Source organism: Schistocerca serialis, chromosome 9, assembly GCF_023864345.2.
Source record: "Schistocerca serialis cubense isolate TAMUIC-IGC-003099 chromosome 9, iqSchSeri2.2, whole genome shotgun sequence".
Taxonomy (NCBI): domain Eukaryota; kingdom Metazoa; phylum Arthropoda; class Insecta; order Orthoptera; family Acrididae; genus Schistocerca; species Schistocerca serialis.
Window position 1 is genome coordinate 157,791,144 of NC_064646.1, and position 18,953 is coordinate 157,810,096.

The 18,953-nt window shown below is 40.0% G+C and overlaps 1 protein-coding gene across 3 annotated transcripts in view; it reads left to right on the top strand.

Moving 5' to 3' along the window:
- LOC126419090 (uncharacterized) overlaps window positions 1–18,953 on the top strand; it is a 73,880-nt gene that overhangs the window by 43,797 nt on the left and 11,130 nt on the right. For all 3 annotated transcript variants that reach the window (XM_050086185.1, XM_050086183.1, XM_050086184.1), the window contains exon 2: window positions 7,206–7,288. In XM_050086185.1, the coding sequence (XP_049942142.1) occupies window positions 7,206–7,288 (83 nt within the window). The remainder of the gene's footprint in view (window positions 1–7,205; window positions 7,289–18,953) is intronic.

Genomic DNA, 18,953 nt, shown 5'->3' on the forward strand with positions numbered 1-18,953 from the left:
TTAATTTTAGATTTAAAAACCATGCTCTTAGATTTTTTGATGACACTCTTTGAGATGCTACAGTATAATTTGTAGTGCCCCCTATCCAGGGGTTTGATAGAATTTCTGACTGAGACATAAATCATTCTCATTGTTTTACAGGATGTTCTGATTCTTGTAGTGAGCCATTGTCTCCTGTAATCAATAAGATGGGAGTTTTTTGAAATTCTCTTGGGGAAAAAATCGTAATGAATTCATTCAGGAATATGTTAAATTTATCATTGACATCTTTAGCCTGATATATTGTGTTTATTTATTTATTTATTTATTTATTCATCTGTGGAACAATATATATTGTATGGATGTTTCAGTTTATAATAATGTTCCATTCCAACTGCTGCAAATGTCTGCTAAAGTTTTCCAGATTCTCACAATTTCATTTCATTTCATTTATTATCATCCTTTTCATCATTTATATGATATAGGAATTGTCATAATACTGTCCAAAATATGCACAGCAGAATATTACAAATTTCTATCAAACACATAAAATTAACATTACGTTGAAAATTAAAACGTGTTGTTCTTTTACATGCTCCTTTAACATGTACCATATGTGATGGATTTATATATATTTAGTACATTTTGGAAAAATTTTAGAGTTAAAAAGAGTATAAATGAGACATAGAACTGGCAGTGAGAACATGATATTGGCAATACAACTATCAGTTAGAGATTTAAGGATTCAAAATATTCCTCTATGCTATAAAAACATTTATTTATCATAAACTTTTTTAATTCTGACAAATTTTCCTTCATCTTCTGTTCCCCTGATGCAGAGTGGTAGAGCATTATAAAGCTTTATTCCATAGTGGCTATCGAGGAAAAAGCTGTAAATGACACCACAAACTAAGTTCTGACTGAGATGTCCATATTCATATTCATATTCATTTATCAACTATAGGTTGCATACATGATATAGGTTTCATCAGATACTCTCTGCTAGGTCATTTATATATATTGTGAATAACAGCAGCCCTGTCATACTACAATAGTACAATGAACTCTACTTTTGCTTCTGATGATGCCTCTCTACATACTGCATTCTGCCTGTTAGGAGGGGTCTAATACAGTTGTGATGTCAACAAGTACAAATGACATATCTCCGCCATCGCAAGTTCTTTGACTCTGTAACCTAATGGCCCACACCATCTTACTTATTCAGTTCACTGTATGACTTCTTGTAATGTTGATCTTTGTTCAAAACATACCGAGTCTTACAGTATTGAGTGTGTTTTCCTTAGGCTACAACCCAACAGAAATATCACAGTGGTGACCCTGTGTAAGAATTCACGTGTTGTTTCCTTGTAGTGCAAGTATTCTCGCATCTACTGCACTGGCTTTGTTTACGCCTTCATTCATTCCACTTGGTCATGCATCCTGATGTGCAGTACATGGAAATCAAAGCTGCTGCACCTACAATGGGACATTTCATTGCTTCACCACGACCTGGATTCTACAACATGTTTCCGTTTCATCGCCTCAACACTTTCTTCACTCGAAAGTGCAACATGTGATATCAGACTCAGGCTTTTGCCTCTCCAGCAAGTGTGCATCAACATACACAATTTGAATACGATAATGAAGAGGACAAAATTACTGCATTTCATCATGCTAACATGGGTTCTGCATATTGTGCACAAACTATGTATCAGATGCAAGCTGCCTAGGGGACCATTACAACAGTGCCATGTACAACTTGCCTTTGTTAGGACAGACCATGTGTATCAATCATGCCCCCGCAATGCCAGAGTGCTTTACTGCTTCATTGGTTAACGAAATGAACAATGCCCAGTGTATATCACAAACATTTCTAGGTACGTGTCGACCCCCAGTGACCATTCAGCACATCAGTGCACTTTACAGACCACCACCTGATGTGAACAATGTGCTGTGTAGTGATAATAACTGTGGTTTCTGCCCCTCCAAATACACCCTGGCTCATAATGTTGACAGCCCGGTAGGAACATTTTACTGTGCTCCTCCATGCACGTCTGCTTTTCCACCAACCCCCGCCACCACAAGTAAATTTTCAGGGGGTTTCAGCTGCAGCCATTCACCTGCTCGCTTTTCAAATGGCACTGGCCATGTCTTCTGTGTTGGACTTCTGCACCATGAATGTTGCATCAGACAGTTCTACAGCATCATTTCCTAGTGCCCTTCTCATCTGTTCTGACAGACTGCTCACTCACACCCTACGCAGTGCCGTCTGTGTTGACCATGCTGGTCCAGTATTAACTTCGTACAAGTGATATGAGGGACTCAGATACAGAACTAACTGCAACACTGTTGCCACCACCAGGCTGCTTACTGACCCTGCCCCCACTATCTGAGGACAACCCAACAACGTGGTTTGCACTGGTGAAAAACTTGTTCAAACTGTACCACACCACCAATGACAATTCAAAATTCCTGTGTCTCATGACTCATCTGCACAGACACACAGACCTGTTCTGTGACCTACTTCTGATGCTGCCGCTAACTTTGTAGTAAGATTTCGCAAAATAGACTATCATCAAGCACCTCTCACATTCCCCGTAAGAAATTATTCTACAAATACTGTACGAGGAACATCTCGGCGACCACATCTCGATCCAACCTTTGGTACTGGCAGCACCACCTGGTCAGTGAGCAGATGATGCCAGATGAAACCATGTGGTTGGTGTGGTTATCAAAACTGCCTACAGATCTCCAGGTTCATCTCCTCCCCTGGAATCCATTGCTTTGCATCTGTGGATGGCTGACCAGTCTATTTGCTCAAACACCAGTGGCACCAGCACGAGCTCATGCAGCTGGTTCACACTCCTGCACTGGTAGTTTACTGGGCCGCAGGCAGGGGCATGCTGTGCTCCACCCCCCCCAGACTGCTGCACCACCTGTCACCCAACATACACACTCTCCTCCCACCGAGCCACTGCATATCATGCCTGCACCATCTGCCCTGGCGTACGAACCCAAACACATGGAGAATGATTGACCACCTCTTCTCCCAACATACCCTCACTATTGGTACCACACCATATTTGGCAATGATACAGAAAATTTCTGCCCCTCATGTCCAAAAAGCCAATCATACAATAAGTGCAAACCCACACTGCATTCTGTTCATGCCTCTGTCCCACTGTGCAGCTACCTTTACATCAAAGACTATTCTTTGAGTTGCAACTTCCTCATGGACACCTGAGCTGACATCTCAATTGTATCTAAACCAATGGTCACATGCCCCCTCACATGCACAAGTGCTCTCCTGTGACCTGTGAACTCATCTACACTTCATACCTGCAGCTCCATTGAGCTTCACCTCCACCTGCCCTGGATCTTCCATGTGGTGGACATTGCAGAACAGATCATCAACAATGAAGGGTGGCTGAACACCACAGTGCTTAACTAGGCATGGTTCTGCTGGAGTTGGTCTGCCTTGGCTTACTCCAGCCTCCAAACTGACTCACCCAACTGATTTTAGGGGACCTCTAGTTTATTGGGGCCGCAAAGCCATAGCGAAACTCAGCATTTTTCACATTATCAAACACTGCCTTAGCTGAAAGAAGTGATAATTGAGAGATAAAAATTTTAGGACTGACAAGAGGATTGAACTCAATGTGCTGAAATTTGTAGTTCGGCACTTTATCACTGAGCCACTTCCTTTTTCCCCATGATACTAAGTAATACTGAAATGTTAAGTACATCTCACTGAATGGCAGAAACACTGAATCAACTACTTCTTCGTTCAGGGGAAGACATATAAACCACTCTGTGGCATGACCATGGACACTTGCATGGCACCCTCCTGTATCATTTTGTTTCTGGGTCATCTAGAGGAAACTTCCTTAGTCTCTCAAAAACCTCAAATCTCTTGTCTGGCTTAGGTTCATTACTCAAACAGGATGGAATGTAACACTATTATGAAAGGGATAGTTGCTACTCACCACATTGCGGAGATGCTGAGTCACAGATAGGCACAACAAAAATACTATCACAAAATAAGCTTTTGGCCAACAAGGCCTTTGTCAAAAATAGATGACAGATGTACTCACATACTCATGCAAGTGCAACTCACAAACACATGACCTCAGTTTGTGGCAGTTCAAGCCACACTACGAGCAGCAGCAGCAGTGCATGATGGAAAAGGTAACTGAGTGGGAGTAAGGAGGAGGGTGGGGCTTCCCCACCCTAGCATCCTCGTTACACCTACCCAGTTGCCTTTCTTATCATGCACTGCTGCTGCTGCTTGTAGTATGGCTTCAGCTGCCACAGACTGTGGTCATGTGTGTGAGTTGCACTTGCGTGAATGTGTGTTAGGTTCATTGACGACATTTACATGATTGGATGCAGGGCCAAGGCACACTGTTATCATTCCTCCACAGCCTCAACAACTTCTCCCCATCCTCCTCACCTGGTTCTACTCAGCCCAATGTGCCACCTTTCTGGATGCTGATCTCCACCTCTCTGATGCCTCCATCCACACCTCTACCCACATGAAGCCCACTAACCATAAAGAGTTCCTACATTCTGACAGCTGTCATCCTTTCTGTACCAAAAAATCACTCCCTTTTAGCCTGGTCACTTGTGGAAAACATATCTGCAGTGTTGAGAAGTCACAGACAAATATTATTCCCCAAACTAATCTGCAAACAGATTTCCCATGCCATATCATCACACACCTAATCCTCTCAGAATCAACTGAGAAGAAGCTACCCCCTCTTCAACCATCATCATCCTGGGCTGGAGCAACTGAACCATGTCCTTTATTAGGGCTTTGACTATCCATTGTTGTGCCCAGAAAGGAGGGACATTCTACCCACAATCCCTCCAAACCCTTCTACAAGTGGTAGTCAGCCACCCACTCAACCTACTCAACATCCTGGTCCATTCCTATGACACCCTGACTCCCAACCCTTTACCACATGGGTCACATTCCTGTGGAAGTCCCAGGTGCAAGATATGTCTGATTCAACCACCCAGCACATCCTAGCTAGTCATGTCACAGTCTTATCCTATACCACCTGAGATTGAGCCACACATAAAAGCAGCTATGTTGTACACCAGCTCTGATGCAATTTCTGCACAGCATTTAACGTGTGCATGACAACCAACCAGCTGTCTATCATAGTGAATGACCATTGTCAAACTGTGGTCGAGAACCAACCATTACAAGAATATACTGCAGAGCACAACATGTTTGGGTTCAATGGCTGCTGCACTACCTGTGCCACTTGGGTCCTTCCCAAAACATCCACTTTTATCAACTACAAGGTGTACAACTTTGTTTCCGCCATTTTTTCCCAACATTTGAGGTTTTAATGAAACACATTGGTTACACATGTATCATTAAAAGTATTTTCCACCGTTGGCCACTACTTTCTCCCATCTTTCAGGCAGTGTACCAGTCCTGTGTTGAAAAAATTGTTCATCTTTTGAAGTGATCTACAAATCGATCCAATTTGTGACTTCTTCATGAGATCAGAAGAGTTGGTCAGCCAGGCCTTGTGCATTGATCTAAACAGGTGATAGTCAGAGGGAGCAATGTCTGGAGAATACGGCAGGTTGGATAGGACTTCCCATTTTAACGATTCCAAGTATGTTTTTATCTCTTTCGCAATGTGGGTTTGAACGTTGCTGTGTTGCAACTTTGTCATGCCTCTTGCTGTATTGTGGCCATTTATCTTTTAATGCTCTGCTCAAATGCATTGGTTGCATTTGATAACAAGCATGTGTGATTGTTTCACTTGGTTTTAACATGTCATAGTACATGATGCTGAGCTGGTCCCACCAAATGCAGAGCATGATCTTGGAGTCATGAATAATCAGTCTGGCCATTAATGTGGAAGCATGGCTGGGATATCCCCATTATTTTTTGCATTTAGGGTTATCATAATGAACCCATCTTTCATCCCCGGTCACAATGCAATGCACAAATCCCTTCCGTTTTTCCCTCTGAAGCAACTGTTCACAAACACACAAACGTCGTTCAACATCTCTTGGTTTCAGCTCACACAGGACCCATGTTCCTGCTTTCTGAATCATGCCCATAGCCTTGAGACATTTTGAAATGACTTTCTGTGTCACTCCCACTAATTGTGCAAATTATTCTTGAGTTTGATGCGAGTCTTCACTCAGCAATGTCTTTAATTCTGCATCTTCGAAAACATTCACTCTTCCACCACTATGCCTGTATACGATATTGAAATCATTGTTCTTGAAACATTGAAGCCACTCATGACATGTTCTTTCACTAATAGCATCCTTACCATATGTACTTGAGAGCATTCGATTAGACTCAGCTGCTGTTTTCTTCATACTGAAACAAAACAGTAACACCTCCCACAAATGATGAGAATGTCATAAACTGACATTTTCAATCAAGAAGAACTTTATGATGCAGACACAAATTGACTAATGTTTGAATGAGGTTATGTGAGGTCCAAGCTAACTACCTGATGTCTGCGATCTGTTTCTTTTGACCGCTACTTACCGTTGTCGCCACCTATCAGCAAACGATGAAAGCAAAGTTTTACTCCTTATACATACATGCGCATTATCCTTGCAACACATCCTATATTGCCATAAGTGTCATGGTCTCAATCTCGACAAAGCCATTGCTTCCACACCATCTAACTTACAGTAGCTCCTTCGTCTATCCTGTCATGCCCTCCCAATCCACTCCTCCACCCCTTCATCACCATGTGCCACATAAACTCAGTGGTTCTGGTGCCCATGTGTTGCATTCCTATCCCATATGTGTACAGCCTCTCCCTCCTACGTTCCTATCCTGAACATCTGTTGCCTCCCTCTGAACCATGAGCCACACTTCCCCCACCCCTTCTCCTACTTACCACCTCTTTCCTTGCTCTAGCCACACTATTTGACACAAAACCTCACCCCAGTCTACCTACTGAACTGGAGTCCTGTCACTGCATATTCAGCTGCCACAATGTAGCTGTACAAGTGTGTGACCTAGTTTGTTAAAGCATTTATCCAAAAGCTAGTGAAGTTTTAATTCTTTTTTGTGTGCCAGACAATGACTCAATGCTTCTATTATTCAGTGAGTTGTCTCCTTTATTCCTAAATCATTAAAATTCTGCTGTAATTGTACTTACCATATTTAAAATGTTAAATAATACAGCAGTGTAAAGTTAGCTTATTATGCCATTTTTTGCTTTTTTCAGATGAAGAAAGTGATTTAAGAACAAGAGGCAACAAAACAGCACTTTGTACAAGGGTGCATTTTTTTATGAAGATTACTGAGCTGGTTAGTCCAAAATAACTGTAATTATATTCCTAATAATTTTGCTTAATGAAACATATGACTTTTAATGTGGCAGCATTAGTAGTTTCCAAAATATAATGTGCTCACAGGGAAAATATGCTCATGCACTATGTTGAATAGACATGAGTCTCCAGTTCAGATATAGGTTGTTATTGATTTATTAATTCGAACTAATGCAGGCTTAAGTGTAAATCAAGAAGAACATTAATAAACACAAACATTACTTATAAATTAAAGCTGTGCACTGGACTAGCACCAAGTCAAGGACTATACAGTGTTTAAGCAATGTTCTTACCATTTGAGCCATCAAACCATGCCACATGATTTGAAACTTCACTAAGCCCACGTATATTTATTATAAATGTGAAAGAGAAGATTAGTTATTTTTCCTGACAAAACAAAATTATTGCATACTAAGAAAAGAGGCATCATAAGAAAAATGGTAAATGATATTGTTGTTGAAGCTATTAACTGGTTTCACACAAATGGTCTAGCTTTAATGTTCAAATAAATACAGTAAATCCAATTTTGTATGTCAAAAATACTTCACTTATTATCAACAAAGTATACCAACAAAACATAATATAATGGGCAGAAAGTTCCAAGCTTTTAGGTTACCATAATGATGGAAATCTTAACTAGAAACTCCACATAGTATACAGATCAAAATGTTTATGTTCATCTACTTTTTCCATAAGGATAATTGTGAGCTTTGGAGGTAAAGAAATCAGTAGCATGTTTTCATTCACTAACTTCCCATTTGATAATATTCTGGAATAATCCCTCATTCAGCCAAAATTTATTCATTACATGGAGAAAATAATTAGAATTATTTGTAGGTCTACAAACATACAGCTTGAAGCTATTCATTAAAGCAGCTGGGATTATTTAACCACAACCTCACAATACATATATTCATTGATTAAATTTATTGTCAACAACCCACTGCAATTTGAGAGTAATAGAGGTATTTACAAGTAATTTCCAATGACAAAAAGGTATCTGTACTTCTAGACGCTAATTTTAATGCAGAAATGAATGAAATACAGAAATAAAACTCTTTGATGATTTGTGCAGGCAAAAAAAAAAAAAGTTTTGCAAATAGCATATATGTATTCAAGTGAAAACAATATAGTTGTACTTCAATAGCAAACTGTACCATCAGCCTCATGGCCTAGCGATGGGTAACACACTGGCAGGCATCTTCACTGATATTTTGATCAATCTGCTGGAAGAGAAATTCTTTAGTAGTTTTTCAACTGGTGATCTGAGTATTTTATCATATTCTTGGTATGTAAACAACATTTTGATCACATAAAGTGGTTCCCAGGAAGGAATTCGACATTTGTTTGAAATTTTTGTAGTATTAATGAAAAATCAGTTTTAATGTGAATTAGAAAATAATAATCATCAGCTTAATTACTTGGACCTCAGTATTGTTATTGACAATGACAGACTTTCTATCAGTATTTTTTTGAAAAACCACTAATACAGATCAAACTGCGCTCAATAGTTCAGTGCATCTGCATTCACATAAGAAAGCATTTTTCCATTCAGCCATTCATCATGCAGTAATTGTACCTTTATCACCTGACAAGCTCAGCAGAGAGATGAATATAATAAAAACTATTGCAGTTAATAATGGCTGTGATCTATTGAGAGTTGGCAAGATCTTCAAAGTTAAAACTGACTCTTAAGTGACCACTTTAGGCACCAGTGCTGTTTCTGATACTAACAAGTAGAAAAATGTTTTCTTGATTCCATCTCTAGACTTTATTTATTATAAAATTCGTTGTCTTCCAATTAAAAGATATGGATGCAAAATTAGCTTTTCCACTAACAATAACTTGCAAAAAAATCTTATTTTCAATCTTAAGTCCACAGCTGCTCCTGTACACCAGTCAGGTGTTTTTAGAACCATGTGTGATACATGTCCTGTTCCTTATATAGGACAAACTGGAAGATCTTTCTGAGAATGATGGTCTCATCCTCAATGAACAGTTACTGTTATGCAACAAAAAATTTTTCTACAATTTTCATTCACCACTCACAGAATTTTGATTCCTTTATTTTTTACTATATTTTCCTGCCTCTATTTCCAAAACATCATTTTCTTTGAACCTAATTGATGTATGCTACTAAAGTTACCTTCATGCAGATATTTTTTGGATTTTATAGATGTTTGCACAAAATTTTCTATACTATTCTGTCCTTTAGATAATAGTAATTTCTGTAAAGCCAGATAGATGGCTCTTAGTTATCCTTCATCTGCTTGACTGCTGTGTATTTTCAAAAATATCTTCAGCTCTCTTCCTTTGTATTTTATTTTTATAATTAACTGTTGTTTTTTCAGTTATTTATGTTATAATGTTTCAAATGGGCACTTGTTGCTGGCCATGTCCAATAGGCAGCACAACTTGTGTTGTTTTCATGGCAGCAATGTAAGCCTCTGGGCCAAACAGTCTGATGTTGTTCCTGCCTAGGAATATGAGCATATCTGACCACTGCCTTCTTGCAATGCAATTTTATGTAACTAATCATGACAATTGTCATCTTGTTTAATATTTTTTGTCATAGTTAATTTCCTATGTATTATTTCATAGTGTATCTCAAAATTTTGTTCTGATGAAGATATCCTAAGAGGTGTCAAAACCTAGCTCAGTGTACCAAACAGTTATTTGCAACCAGTTGGCTGTGTGATTCCTATGTTTGAAAATTTGTGAAGTGTACACAAGCTAGTGTAGAGTGTGTATGTATGGTGTAGTGCTACATGCAAGTGATGGTTCCATGCAAGACCATTTCTGGCTCAAACTGTGATGTATGTTTACTCTTTATTTTTTTCTGAGATATTGTCTGAATGTTTTGTTTGCTTTGTCACTTTAATGCCATTTTGTGTTACAGGTTATTTTAAGGCTAACAAAATGAGTTTTATTAACCTGAAGCAGTTGGCGACCCTGACATGATACATGACGGTCACAGGCATTAAAAATGCTATGCTTTGCACAGTTAGAAAGCCAATTTTCCTGTCATGATTCACTGTGGCAAACACAAAATATACTTATTTATTTACATTTTCTTTGCATGGAGCCATCGTAATGATGGCTTTTGCAAACTTCAGACTTAATACTATGCTTATATTTACACTTATAAAATACACTATATTTTGTAGCTGTTGCTTCTTATGTCTATTTTTTATATTTATAGTTTGTTATACCAGATCAAACCACTGATATATGGACTTCTATCAGTCATTTTTAATGTTGTTCTGTTATGGAAAAAGTTACACTTTGTTCTAGTGTTGTGATCATGTACATCACTGCCCTTGATAGCTTCTGTTCGTTGACTTATAAAAAATACAACTATTTTGAAGATGTACTGAGAATATATTGTCAGATATTTGTGCTGCACAAACACTTCATGACAAGAATCTCTATGTCCCATCAAATATATATGTCTTATTGCTCTTTTCTGTAGTAGTAGTAGTAGTATTCTTTTTAAATGTGCATCAGCTGCACAGCCCCATAGTTCAATTCCATAATTAAGAAAGGGGTAAAGTGTTCCATAATATACTAATTTCAGTGCTTGGCTAGGTACAATCTTTGCGAGCTGGCTGAGTAGATATGTGGCACTACTGACTTTTCTGCATACAAAATTAATGTGGTATGTCCACCACAAATTTTCATCAACATACACACCAAGGAAATTACAGTTACCATTTTCTGTTGCAGAGATATTACACACTCTATTCATATTGTTGTAGTGAGAACTGCCTGTTTTAAATGTCAGTATTTGAGGTTTGGTGACATTCATCTTGAGTCACTGATCATTGAAGTATTTTGTTACTTCTGTTACACCACTAGTAGCAAGAGATTCTAGCTCATTAGATTCCATAGAATAAGATTGACGTGTCATCTGCATAGCTTACAATATGGGAGTTAATGGGTTGTGCTATGTCATTAATACATATAAGGAAGAGAAAGGGTCCAAGGATTGAGCCCTGTGGTACACCTGTGTATGCTGTGACAGCACTCAGTGAAGAAATGACACTGGAAGTGTAGGGTGTTCTGTCATCACTACCAAATGTGGACCAATATTGAGCAATTAAGGACACCTTAATCATTTGACTTTCACAGTCTGAGGTGAAGAGACTGGAAAAATTACTTCGTACCAGAGACTGGGTGACTGCACATCATCATAGCTGCTGCACCAATTACATACATTGGCAAGCAATGCAGTAAGTGACAAAATTTGCAAAGCATTTGGCTACATGGGTACCACCTGACGCTCAAAAGATTTTAGCTGTGTGCACCAGCAATCTAGATGAGCTAGTACAAACTGCCAATAGAATATCTGAAATGTATCCATCTGTGTGTGTTGCAGCAGTTAGCCCACAACTTATGACAACCAGAAAGTTTGCTGTGCTACAAGCTCAGATCATCAAACTCACCACACAAGTCACTGCACTGTGAGCTCAGGACAACAGTTGCCAATCCCATCGCTATCACTCACCCGGAAAATGCAGCTATTCATATACAGCTATGAAAGTACCACCACCAATTTGGATCCAAGTCATTGAAGTATAGCCCACCTCGCAAGCAGGTAAACACAACAGGAGTTTAGTGATGACAGCCACTGACACTCTGAATGGCAGCCATGTTTATCACAGACCTGGGTACAAAACTACAGATCTTAGTAGGTATGGGTGCAAATGTAATGTTCTATCCATTCACCCATTTGCCACCTTGTAAGTATTGTAGTTACCACTTCTTTGCAGCCAATTGCTGTAATGGCAGGCGCTACACATACTATACTGGGAGCAGATTTTTCTATCATTTTATGGACTTGAGCCTGACCTTCAGCATCAATGCCACTGGACACTAGCACTAACTTATCTAGCAGTGTACTAGTTCATGATGTGGAAGATGCTGGCATTGGAGTGAAACAAGATTTTCTGATTATCAAACTTTTGGAACAGTTCCCTGAGATCAGGTTTCAAGCTCCCATGTTAGCTCCTGTGAAGCATTCCACAGTCCACTATACTTGACCACACCTGCACCACCTCTTCATGCTTGACCACTTTGTTTAATGCCATAGAAACTGAAAGTGGTTAAACAGGAGTTTGCATTGATGCTTGCTCAGGGCAGGGAATCTGCTGTCCATAAAGTAGTAGTTTGACATCTCTGCTCCATATGATACCAAAAGAGAACAGTGGATAGTGTCCTTGTAGAGACTATTGACAGCTAAATGCAAGAACAATTCCAGACTGGTATCTTATACCACACATCAAGGACTTCAAGTCCAACATCTATGGTAAGAGCATATTTTCTATGCTGGATATTTTTAGAGCTTTTACCAGACAGCATTCCTAGGACAGCTGTTTGCAAGCCTTTTGTATTGTTTAACTTCACTTGCACATCTTTCAGGCTGTCTAATGCTACTCAAATGTAACAAAGATTTACAGATGGGGTTGTTCATGACTTGATTATTGCTATGTATATATAGATTATGTCGCACTCAGAAGCAGAGCATCTGTCACATCTATGACAACTCTTTACCCATCTACATGACCATGGCCTCATTATTAATCTGTCGAAACGCGTCTTTGGGGCAGATGTTCAACTTCTTGGATATACCATTAATCCTCAAGGGATTTGGCCATCAAAAGAGAAGGTAGACATAATACATGTTTTTCCATGACCTAAAACAATCAAGGAACTACAACACTTCTGTGGTGTCATGAACTATTGTTATCATTATGCACTCCTAGCTGCGCTACTGGACAAATTCGTACAAGTCAGACCAAGAGCTAAGGATAAACTTCAATGGAATCCAGAAGTTGATATGGCAATGTCCGATTTAAAGACTGCCACTACTGAAGCAGCACTCTTGGTGCACCCAGTACTGTAGGCGCAACCTGCACTGGTGGTTGATGCATCTGCCTCCACAGTCAGTGCTGCAATACAACAATGCATGGATGGATGCTGGCTGAAGACAAACTGAGTGTGCCAGTTGATGCGCTCTCAGACATAGAATCTATTTCTGAAGTAATTCACTTTGAAGCTCTCACAGCAGTGCAACAATCATATCATTAATTACTTCATTTGTTGACACAACCATCAGGCATGCAACTCTGTCACATCACACTACCACTGTCAGGTGTCCAGTTATATTGTGACATTGCTGACAACAGACCATGGCCATTCGTGACTGCCGAGTCCTGACAAAAGGCAATCACCTTGCTGCACAACATGACACAGCCAGGGGTTAGAACTGCAACACAGATGCTGAAATGAGTACTTGTCTGGCCACATATGGACAGAGACTGTAAGCAGTTTGTACAAAATGCATGGCCTATTAATGCAACACAGTTAGCAGACTTGTCAGATGACTGCTGGGAAGCTTCATCCTTCTGAATCTACAATTTGATCATGTCGTAGAATCTCTTCTACCATTGGAAGGATGCACTCGCTGTATCACAGCTATAGACCATTATACATGCTGGCCTTAAGTATTCCCAATAACTGATATAACTGCTGAAACTGTCACAACCACATTCTTTCATGGTTGGATCAGCCATTTCGGTATACCCCTGTGGATCACAAATGACCAGGGAGACAGTTTGAATCATATCTCTTCAAAAAACTTACTTTCTTACTTGGCATGAAGTCAATCAGGAGTACAGCATATCATACAGCAGCAAATGGTTTAGTTGAGAGTGTGCATTGCGAGCTCAAAGCATCACTGTGATGCCATGATTTGTAACAATGGACAGTGACACTACCTATCATTCTCTTAGGTCTACATGCATCCCTGAAGGAAGACCTCCAAGCAGCTACATCAAAGCTTATGAATGGTCAACCAGTATGCCTTCCTGGTGAGTTCTTCACCAGTGTACAAGATGAAACCATTGACCCATTAGAGTCTGTCAATAAGCTGTGCACATGGACGTGACAACTGCATCCAGTGTTGCCAAGGGATCAGCCAAACTGTTGCCCATTCATGTTTGACAAGCTATGCTCACACACAGAGAATTCCATAATTTCTCCAAAGTTTGATAAGCTAGGAGCAAAGGTGTTATCATTAGCTACATCAGATTTATGTACTAGAAGGATAGTGACACACCAAAAAGAGAAATTCTATATGTCAATGGTAGCAAACTTAATGCTAGGAATAAACCCCCTATTATGACACATGAAATGCACACATAATATGCCACCACAGAGTAGTGTGTCATATTTCATGCTAGTTTATCAAAATGTTAAGTCAGTGCCTAATAATATTGGAACAGTACTGTCAGATAAGATGGAAATTATGTTTATAACATATTTTAGTGAATGCAGTTCAACCAAAGATATTCTAGTGTTGACAATGCATTGAGGTTTTTTGTTTAACTTTATGTATCTGTAGAAAAGTCTCTGCTCATTGAAGAATATGTATATTTGTTAGGACATTATCTGAACACTATCAGCGTTCATTGGAACTCAATCTATAGAGTATGACTTTGAAGTATCTGCAAAAAAACTTACCACATTAAAAATAATTATTTGTTTATTAGGCACCTAAAAAAGACTCAAAACATTGCTGAGCCTTCAAACAATGACCTTTTTCGGAACTAACACCAAATGCACATACATAAGTGTGTCTACATTGTTATGTCATATTCCTCATCATGGCACAGCAGCCTCTTGCCTGGCTGCCTCTCCCTCCCAGCCCTCAGCCACTCTTTACATCAATCCTCCATCCTCCTCTCCATCCCCATCCCCTTTCTCCTCTTACCCACTCCACTTGTACTTGTAACATGTCACTCATGGCAACTGTGGACACCAGAGCCAGTTTCCAGTAATGTCTTTCCCATTACGATGCATTTTTGAAGCACCTGTTGAAACAAACTTTTGGAAAATCTGGAAGGAAGCAGCAGTTTGCTCAGGACTGCTATCAGAGGGAGAAGGAAACTGGCAATGAAAATGCATGTATTTTGTTCTTGTTGTCAACTAGCTGAAAAGTCTGAGTATTGAAACATTTTTGTTGGGTGGCTGGGAGCTTGCAAAATTGAGTACTTGGCCAACAGCCCTCACAGCTGTAGTAGGTGAGTCATGGGCCTTTTGGAGTGGAGGTGATCTTTTGATAGTTTAAGTATATCACATCAGGAGTGAGTGGTCCTCAGTGATCATAAAAGCTATTTTTCCATTTCATAAAGCCTGCAAGACTTAGAGAAAATGCATTCCATTGTGCCAACACTTGAATTTTGAAGCAAGTGTTGCAGTTTAGTGACTGTGCATGTTTTTAATAGAAAGAGTCTTCTCAACAGAGCACAGCATAAATCGCCAGAAACCAGATGGAGGCAGTGTATCGACTATTTGTGGTATATGTATTCCAGAACAGTGGTCACATCTCAGAATCTTGCTGAATGTGGTTAGATAGCTACAGGGCAGTAATTATTTATTTAGGAGAAGTGAAAAAACTGTCTTGTATGTTAAAGCAGGGCAGAGAAATAGATTGGTTCCACCAATCAACATTTCTGAGTAAATCTACAGAACAGTAAGTTGTCTAATTTGTCTCGACTGAAATACAGGGTTTGAATACTAGCAATGTCCGTGAGTGGAACTTCGCACAGTGCCACCAAGGCTGCAAGTAAGAGATGTAAGGAGTTTTTCACACTCAACACAGTCTCTCATCTCCAGTCAAGCTGAATGACAGATCAAGGGTGTGTATGTTTCTGTGAATCTATATTTTGTATTAGTCAACTCTGAAGAACAACATTGTTCCAAAGCTCGGCATGTATTATGAGCATTCAATAAGTAATACAACACTTTTTTTCCTGGCCAATTTCAGTTAAAAATATGTGGAATTTGATGTGGGACATTGAGCAATATTCCTGCATAAACCTCTATAGTTTCATGAAGTTCCAATGTGCGGAAGCCCTACATAGTTCCAATGTGTGGAAGCCCTACATGTAGCCTAGAAAATGGTGTCAATGATAGAGGTGCATTCCAAGCAGAAAGCTGTCATTGAGGTTATTTTGGTGGAAAACCAGAGTATTGCAGATATTCATAGGCACTTGTAGAATGTCTACGGAGACCTGACAGTGAAGTGAAAAAAAGCACGGTGGTCATTGGGTGAGGTATCTATCATCATCACACATACCTGTCCTATGTCCTGTATGCTGGTTGACTGCAAATCAAACACCTTGCTGCACAGCAGGACATCCCTGTTGGTAGTGCTGACACACTTGTCCACCAGCCGGGGTAGTCAAAGTTGTGAGTAAACACTAAGTTCCTTGCCGCCTAACACAAGAACATAAAGAGCAACAAAGGACCATATGTGCTGAATTGCTTGCTCATTACAAGGCTGATCATAACAATTTTTTATCAGACATCATCACAGGTAATGAAACAACTTTGAACCAGAAAGGAAATAGAAATCCAGGGAGTGATGCCTTTCCTTTGAAGCAGTTTGAAACAGCACCCTCAGCCAGTAAAGTCATGACAGTCTTCTGAGACACTGATGGGGTTATTCTGTTCAGTGTTCTCCCTCATGCTGCAATCATCAGATCAGAGGTGTAATGTGCTACCTTTAGGAAATTGAAGAATGACTTCAGTGTATTTGTTGCCAGAAAAATGCAAATGAACTTCTCCTTCTCCAAGCCAGTGCACGGTCTCATACAAGTCTGCAGACCTGAGAGAGCTCATAAAACTTCATTGGACTGTTCTTCTTTATCCACTCTATAGTCCAGGTCTTGCATCTTTTGACATCTGTCTGTTTGGCCCAATGAAGGATGCACTCCACATAAAGAAGTACATGGATGATGAGGAGCTTATTGATGCAACAAGTTATTGGTTGTGTTGTTGACCAATAAAGTAAGAGGCTATACACCATTTGGGTATATAGGCCATCCCAGTAAGGTGGCATTAGGCTATTGCATTGAACAGGGATTATGTTGAAAACTAGGGTTTTGTAGCTGAAATATTGGGGAATAATATGTTGTATTGGAATCCTGAATAAAACCAATCTAAATAAAATGTTCTCAGGTTTCTAACCGCGTCAATTGCTTAAAACTCCACGAGCTTTCAGCCGAGCACTCCCTGGCCATTGTCAAGTGTTATGACTGCCAGTGGGCTGTTGGTGCACCCTTATATATGCTAGCTGCCGGCTGCGATGTCACTGGTGCCCGTGACAGTGCCATATATGGGTATGTTTTGAGTCGGTGTTCGATGTGCCCTCTTCAACCATGTGATCGCTGGATCCCACGCAGTGCTGAGCTACAAGCCACTGTCTCTGTTCAGGGTGTTTGCGATAATTTTTATTTCAATACTTTCCTTTATTAAACTGTCTCAGAAGCCATTAGTGCAAGCCATGACAGAGATATTGTCAAATTTTATGTAGTGACCGTTTTCTAACATGTGCTCAACTAAAGCAGATTTCTCTGGATAGTGTAGGCGATAATACCTCTCAAGTCCTTTCCTGCATTGTTCTACAGAGTGCACTGTTTGTCCTATGTACTTCTGGCTACACTCACAAGGTATTTTGTAGATGCCAGGTGTTCTGAGACCTACTGCATCTTTAACTGGTCTCAGTAATTGATGGATTTTTGTTGGAGGCCTGAAGATTGATTTGATCTTGTGTCTTTCCAACAGGCGGCTTATCTTGCCTGACACAGAGCCACAGAATGGCAGCAAATCAAGTTTCTTTTCCTGCTCTTCATCGGTGGTCTTATTCTGATATTTCCCAGAAATCACTTCTTTCACTTGATGAGCACTGTAACTGTTATTCCTGAAAACCTTGCATAGGTAGCTCAGTTCATGGGGCAGGTTATCGTCGTCTGATATTACTCTTGCACGATTCACCAAAGTTTGTAATACTATGCGCTTCTGTGCTGGATGATGATGGCTGGTGGCATGCAGGTACAGGTATGTGTGTGGAGTTTTAAGCAATTGACGTAGTTGGAAACCCAAGAACATTTTATTCAATATTATTGCTGCGAGACTCTGCTTTCATACAAAACCAATCTGCTTTCAGAAAAAAAGTGTTACATTACTTGTAGAATGCCTCTTGTATTTGTCAGTCACTCAAAAACTCAACTACAGGGTGACTAGTTACCTTTCCTTCTTATGCTATTTATGAGATAGAATGTAAGTTCTTCTATTGAAACCCTAGATCAGATGTCATTAATAGTTAGGAGGGCCAAATGAACTTTGGGATTTCTGTCTTCAAAATAAACATTTCAGTATCTATAGGGATAGGAACATTCACTTGCCTACTTAGCACTCCGTCTTCAGGCCACAAGTGGCCCACCGGGACCATCCGACCGCCGTGTCATCCTCAGGTGAGGATGCGGATAGGAGGGGCATGTGGTCAGCACACCGCTCTCCCGGTCGTTATGATGGTTTTCTTTGACTGGAGCCGCTACTATTCGGTTGAGTAGCTCCTCAATTGGCATCATGAGGCTGAGTGCACCCCGAAAAATGGCAACAGCGCATGGCGGCTGGATGGTCACCCATCCAAGTGCCGGTCACGCCCGACAGTGCTTAACTTCGGTGATCTCACGGGAACCAGTGTATCCACTGTGGCAAGGCCGTTATCCACTTGCCTACTTAATGTGCTTTAAATTAAAACAACGACAATGAAAGGAAGAAGAATGAAATAAACA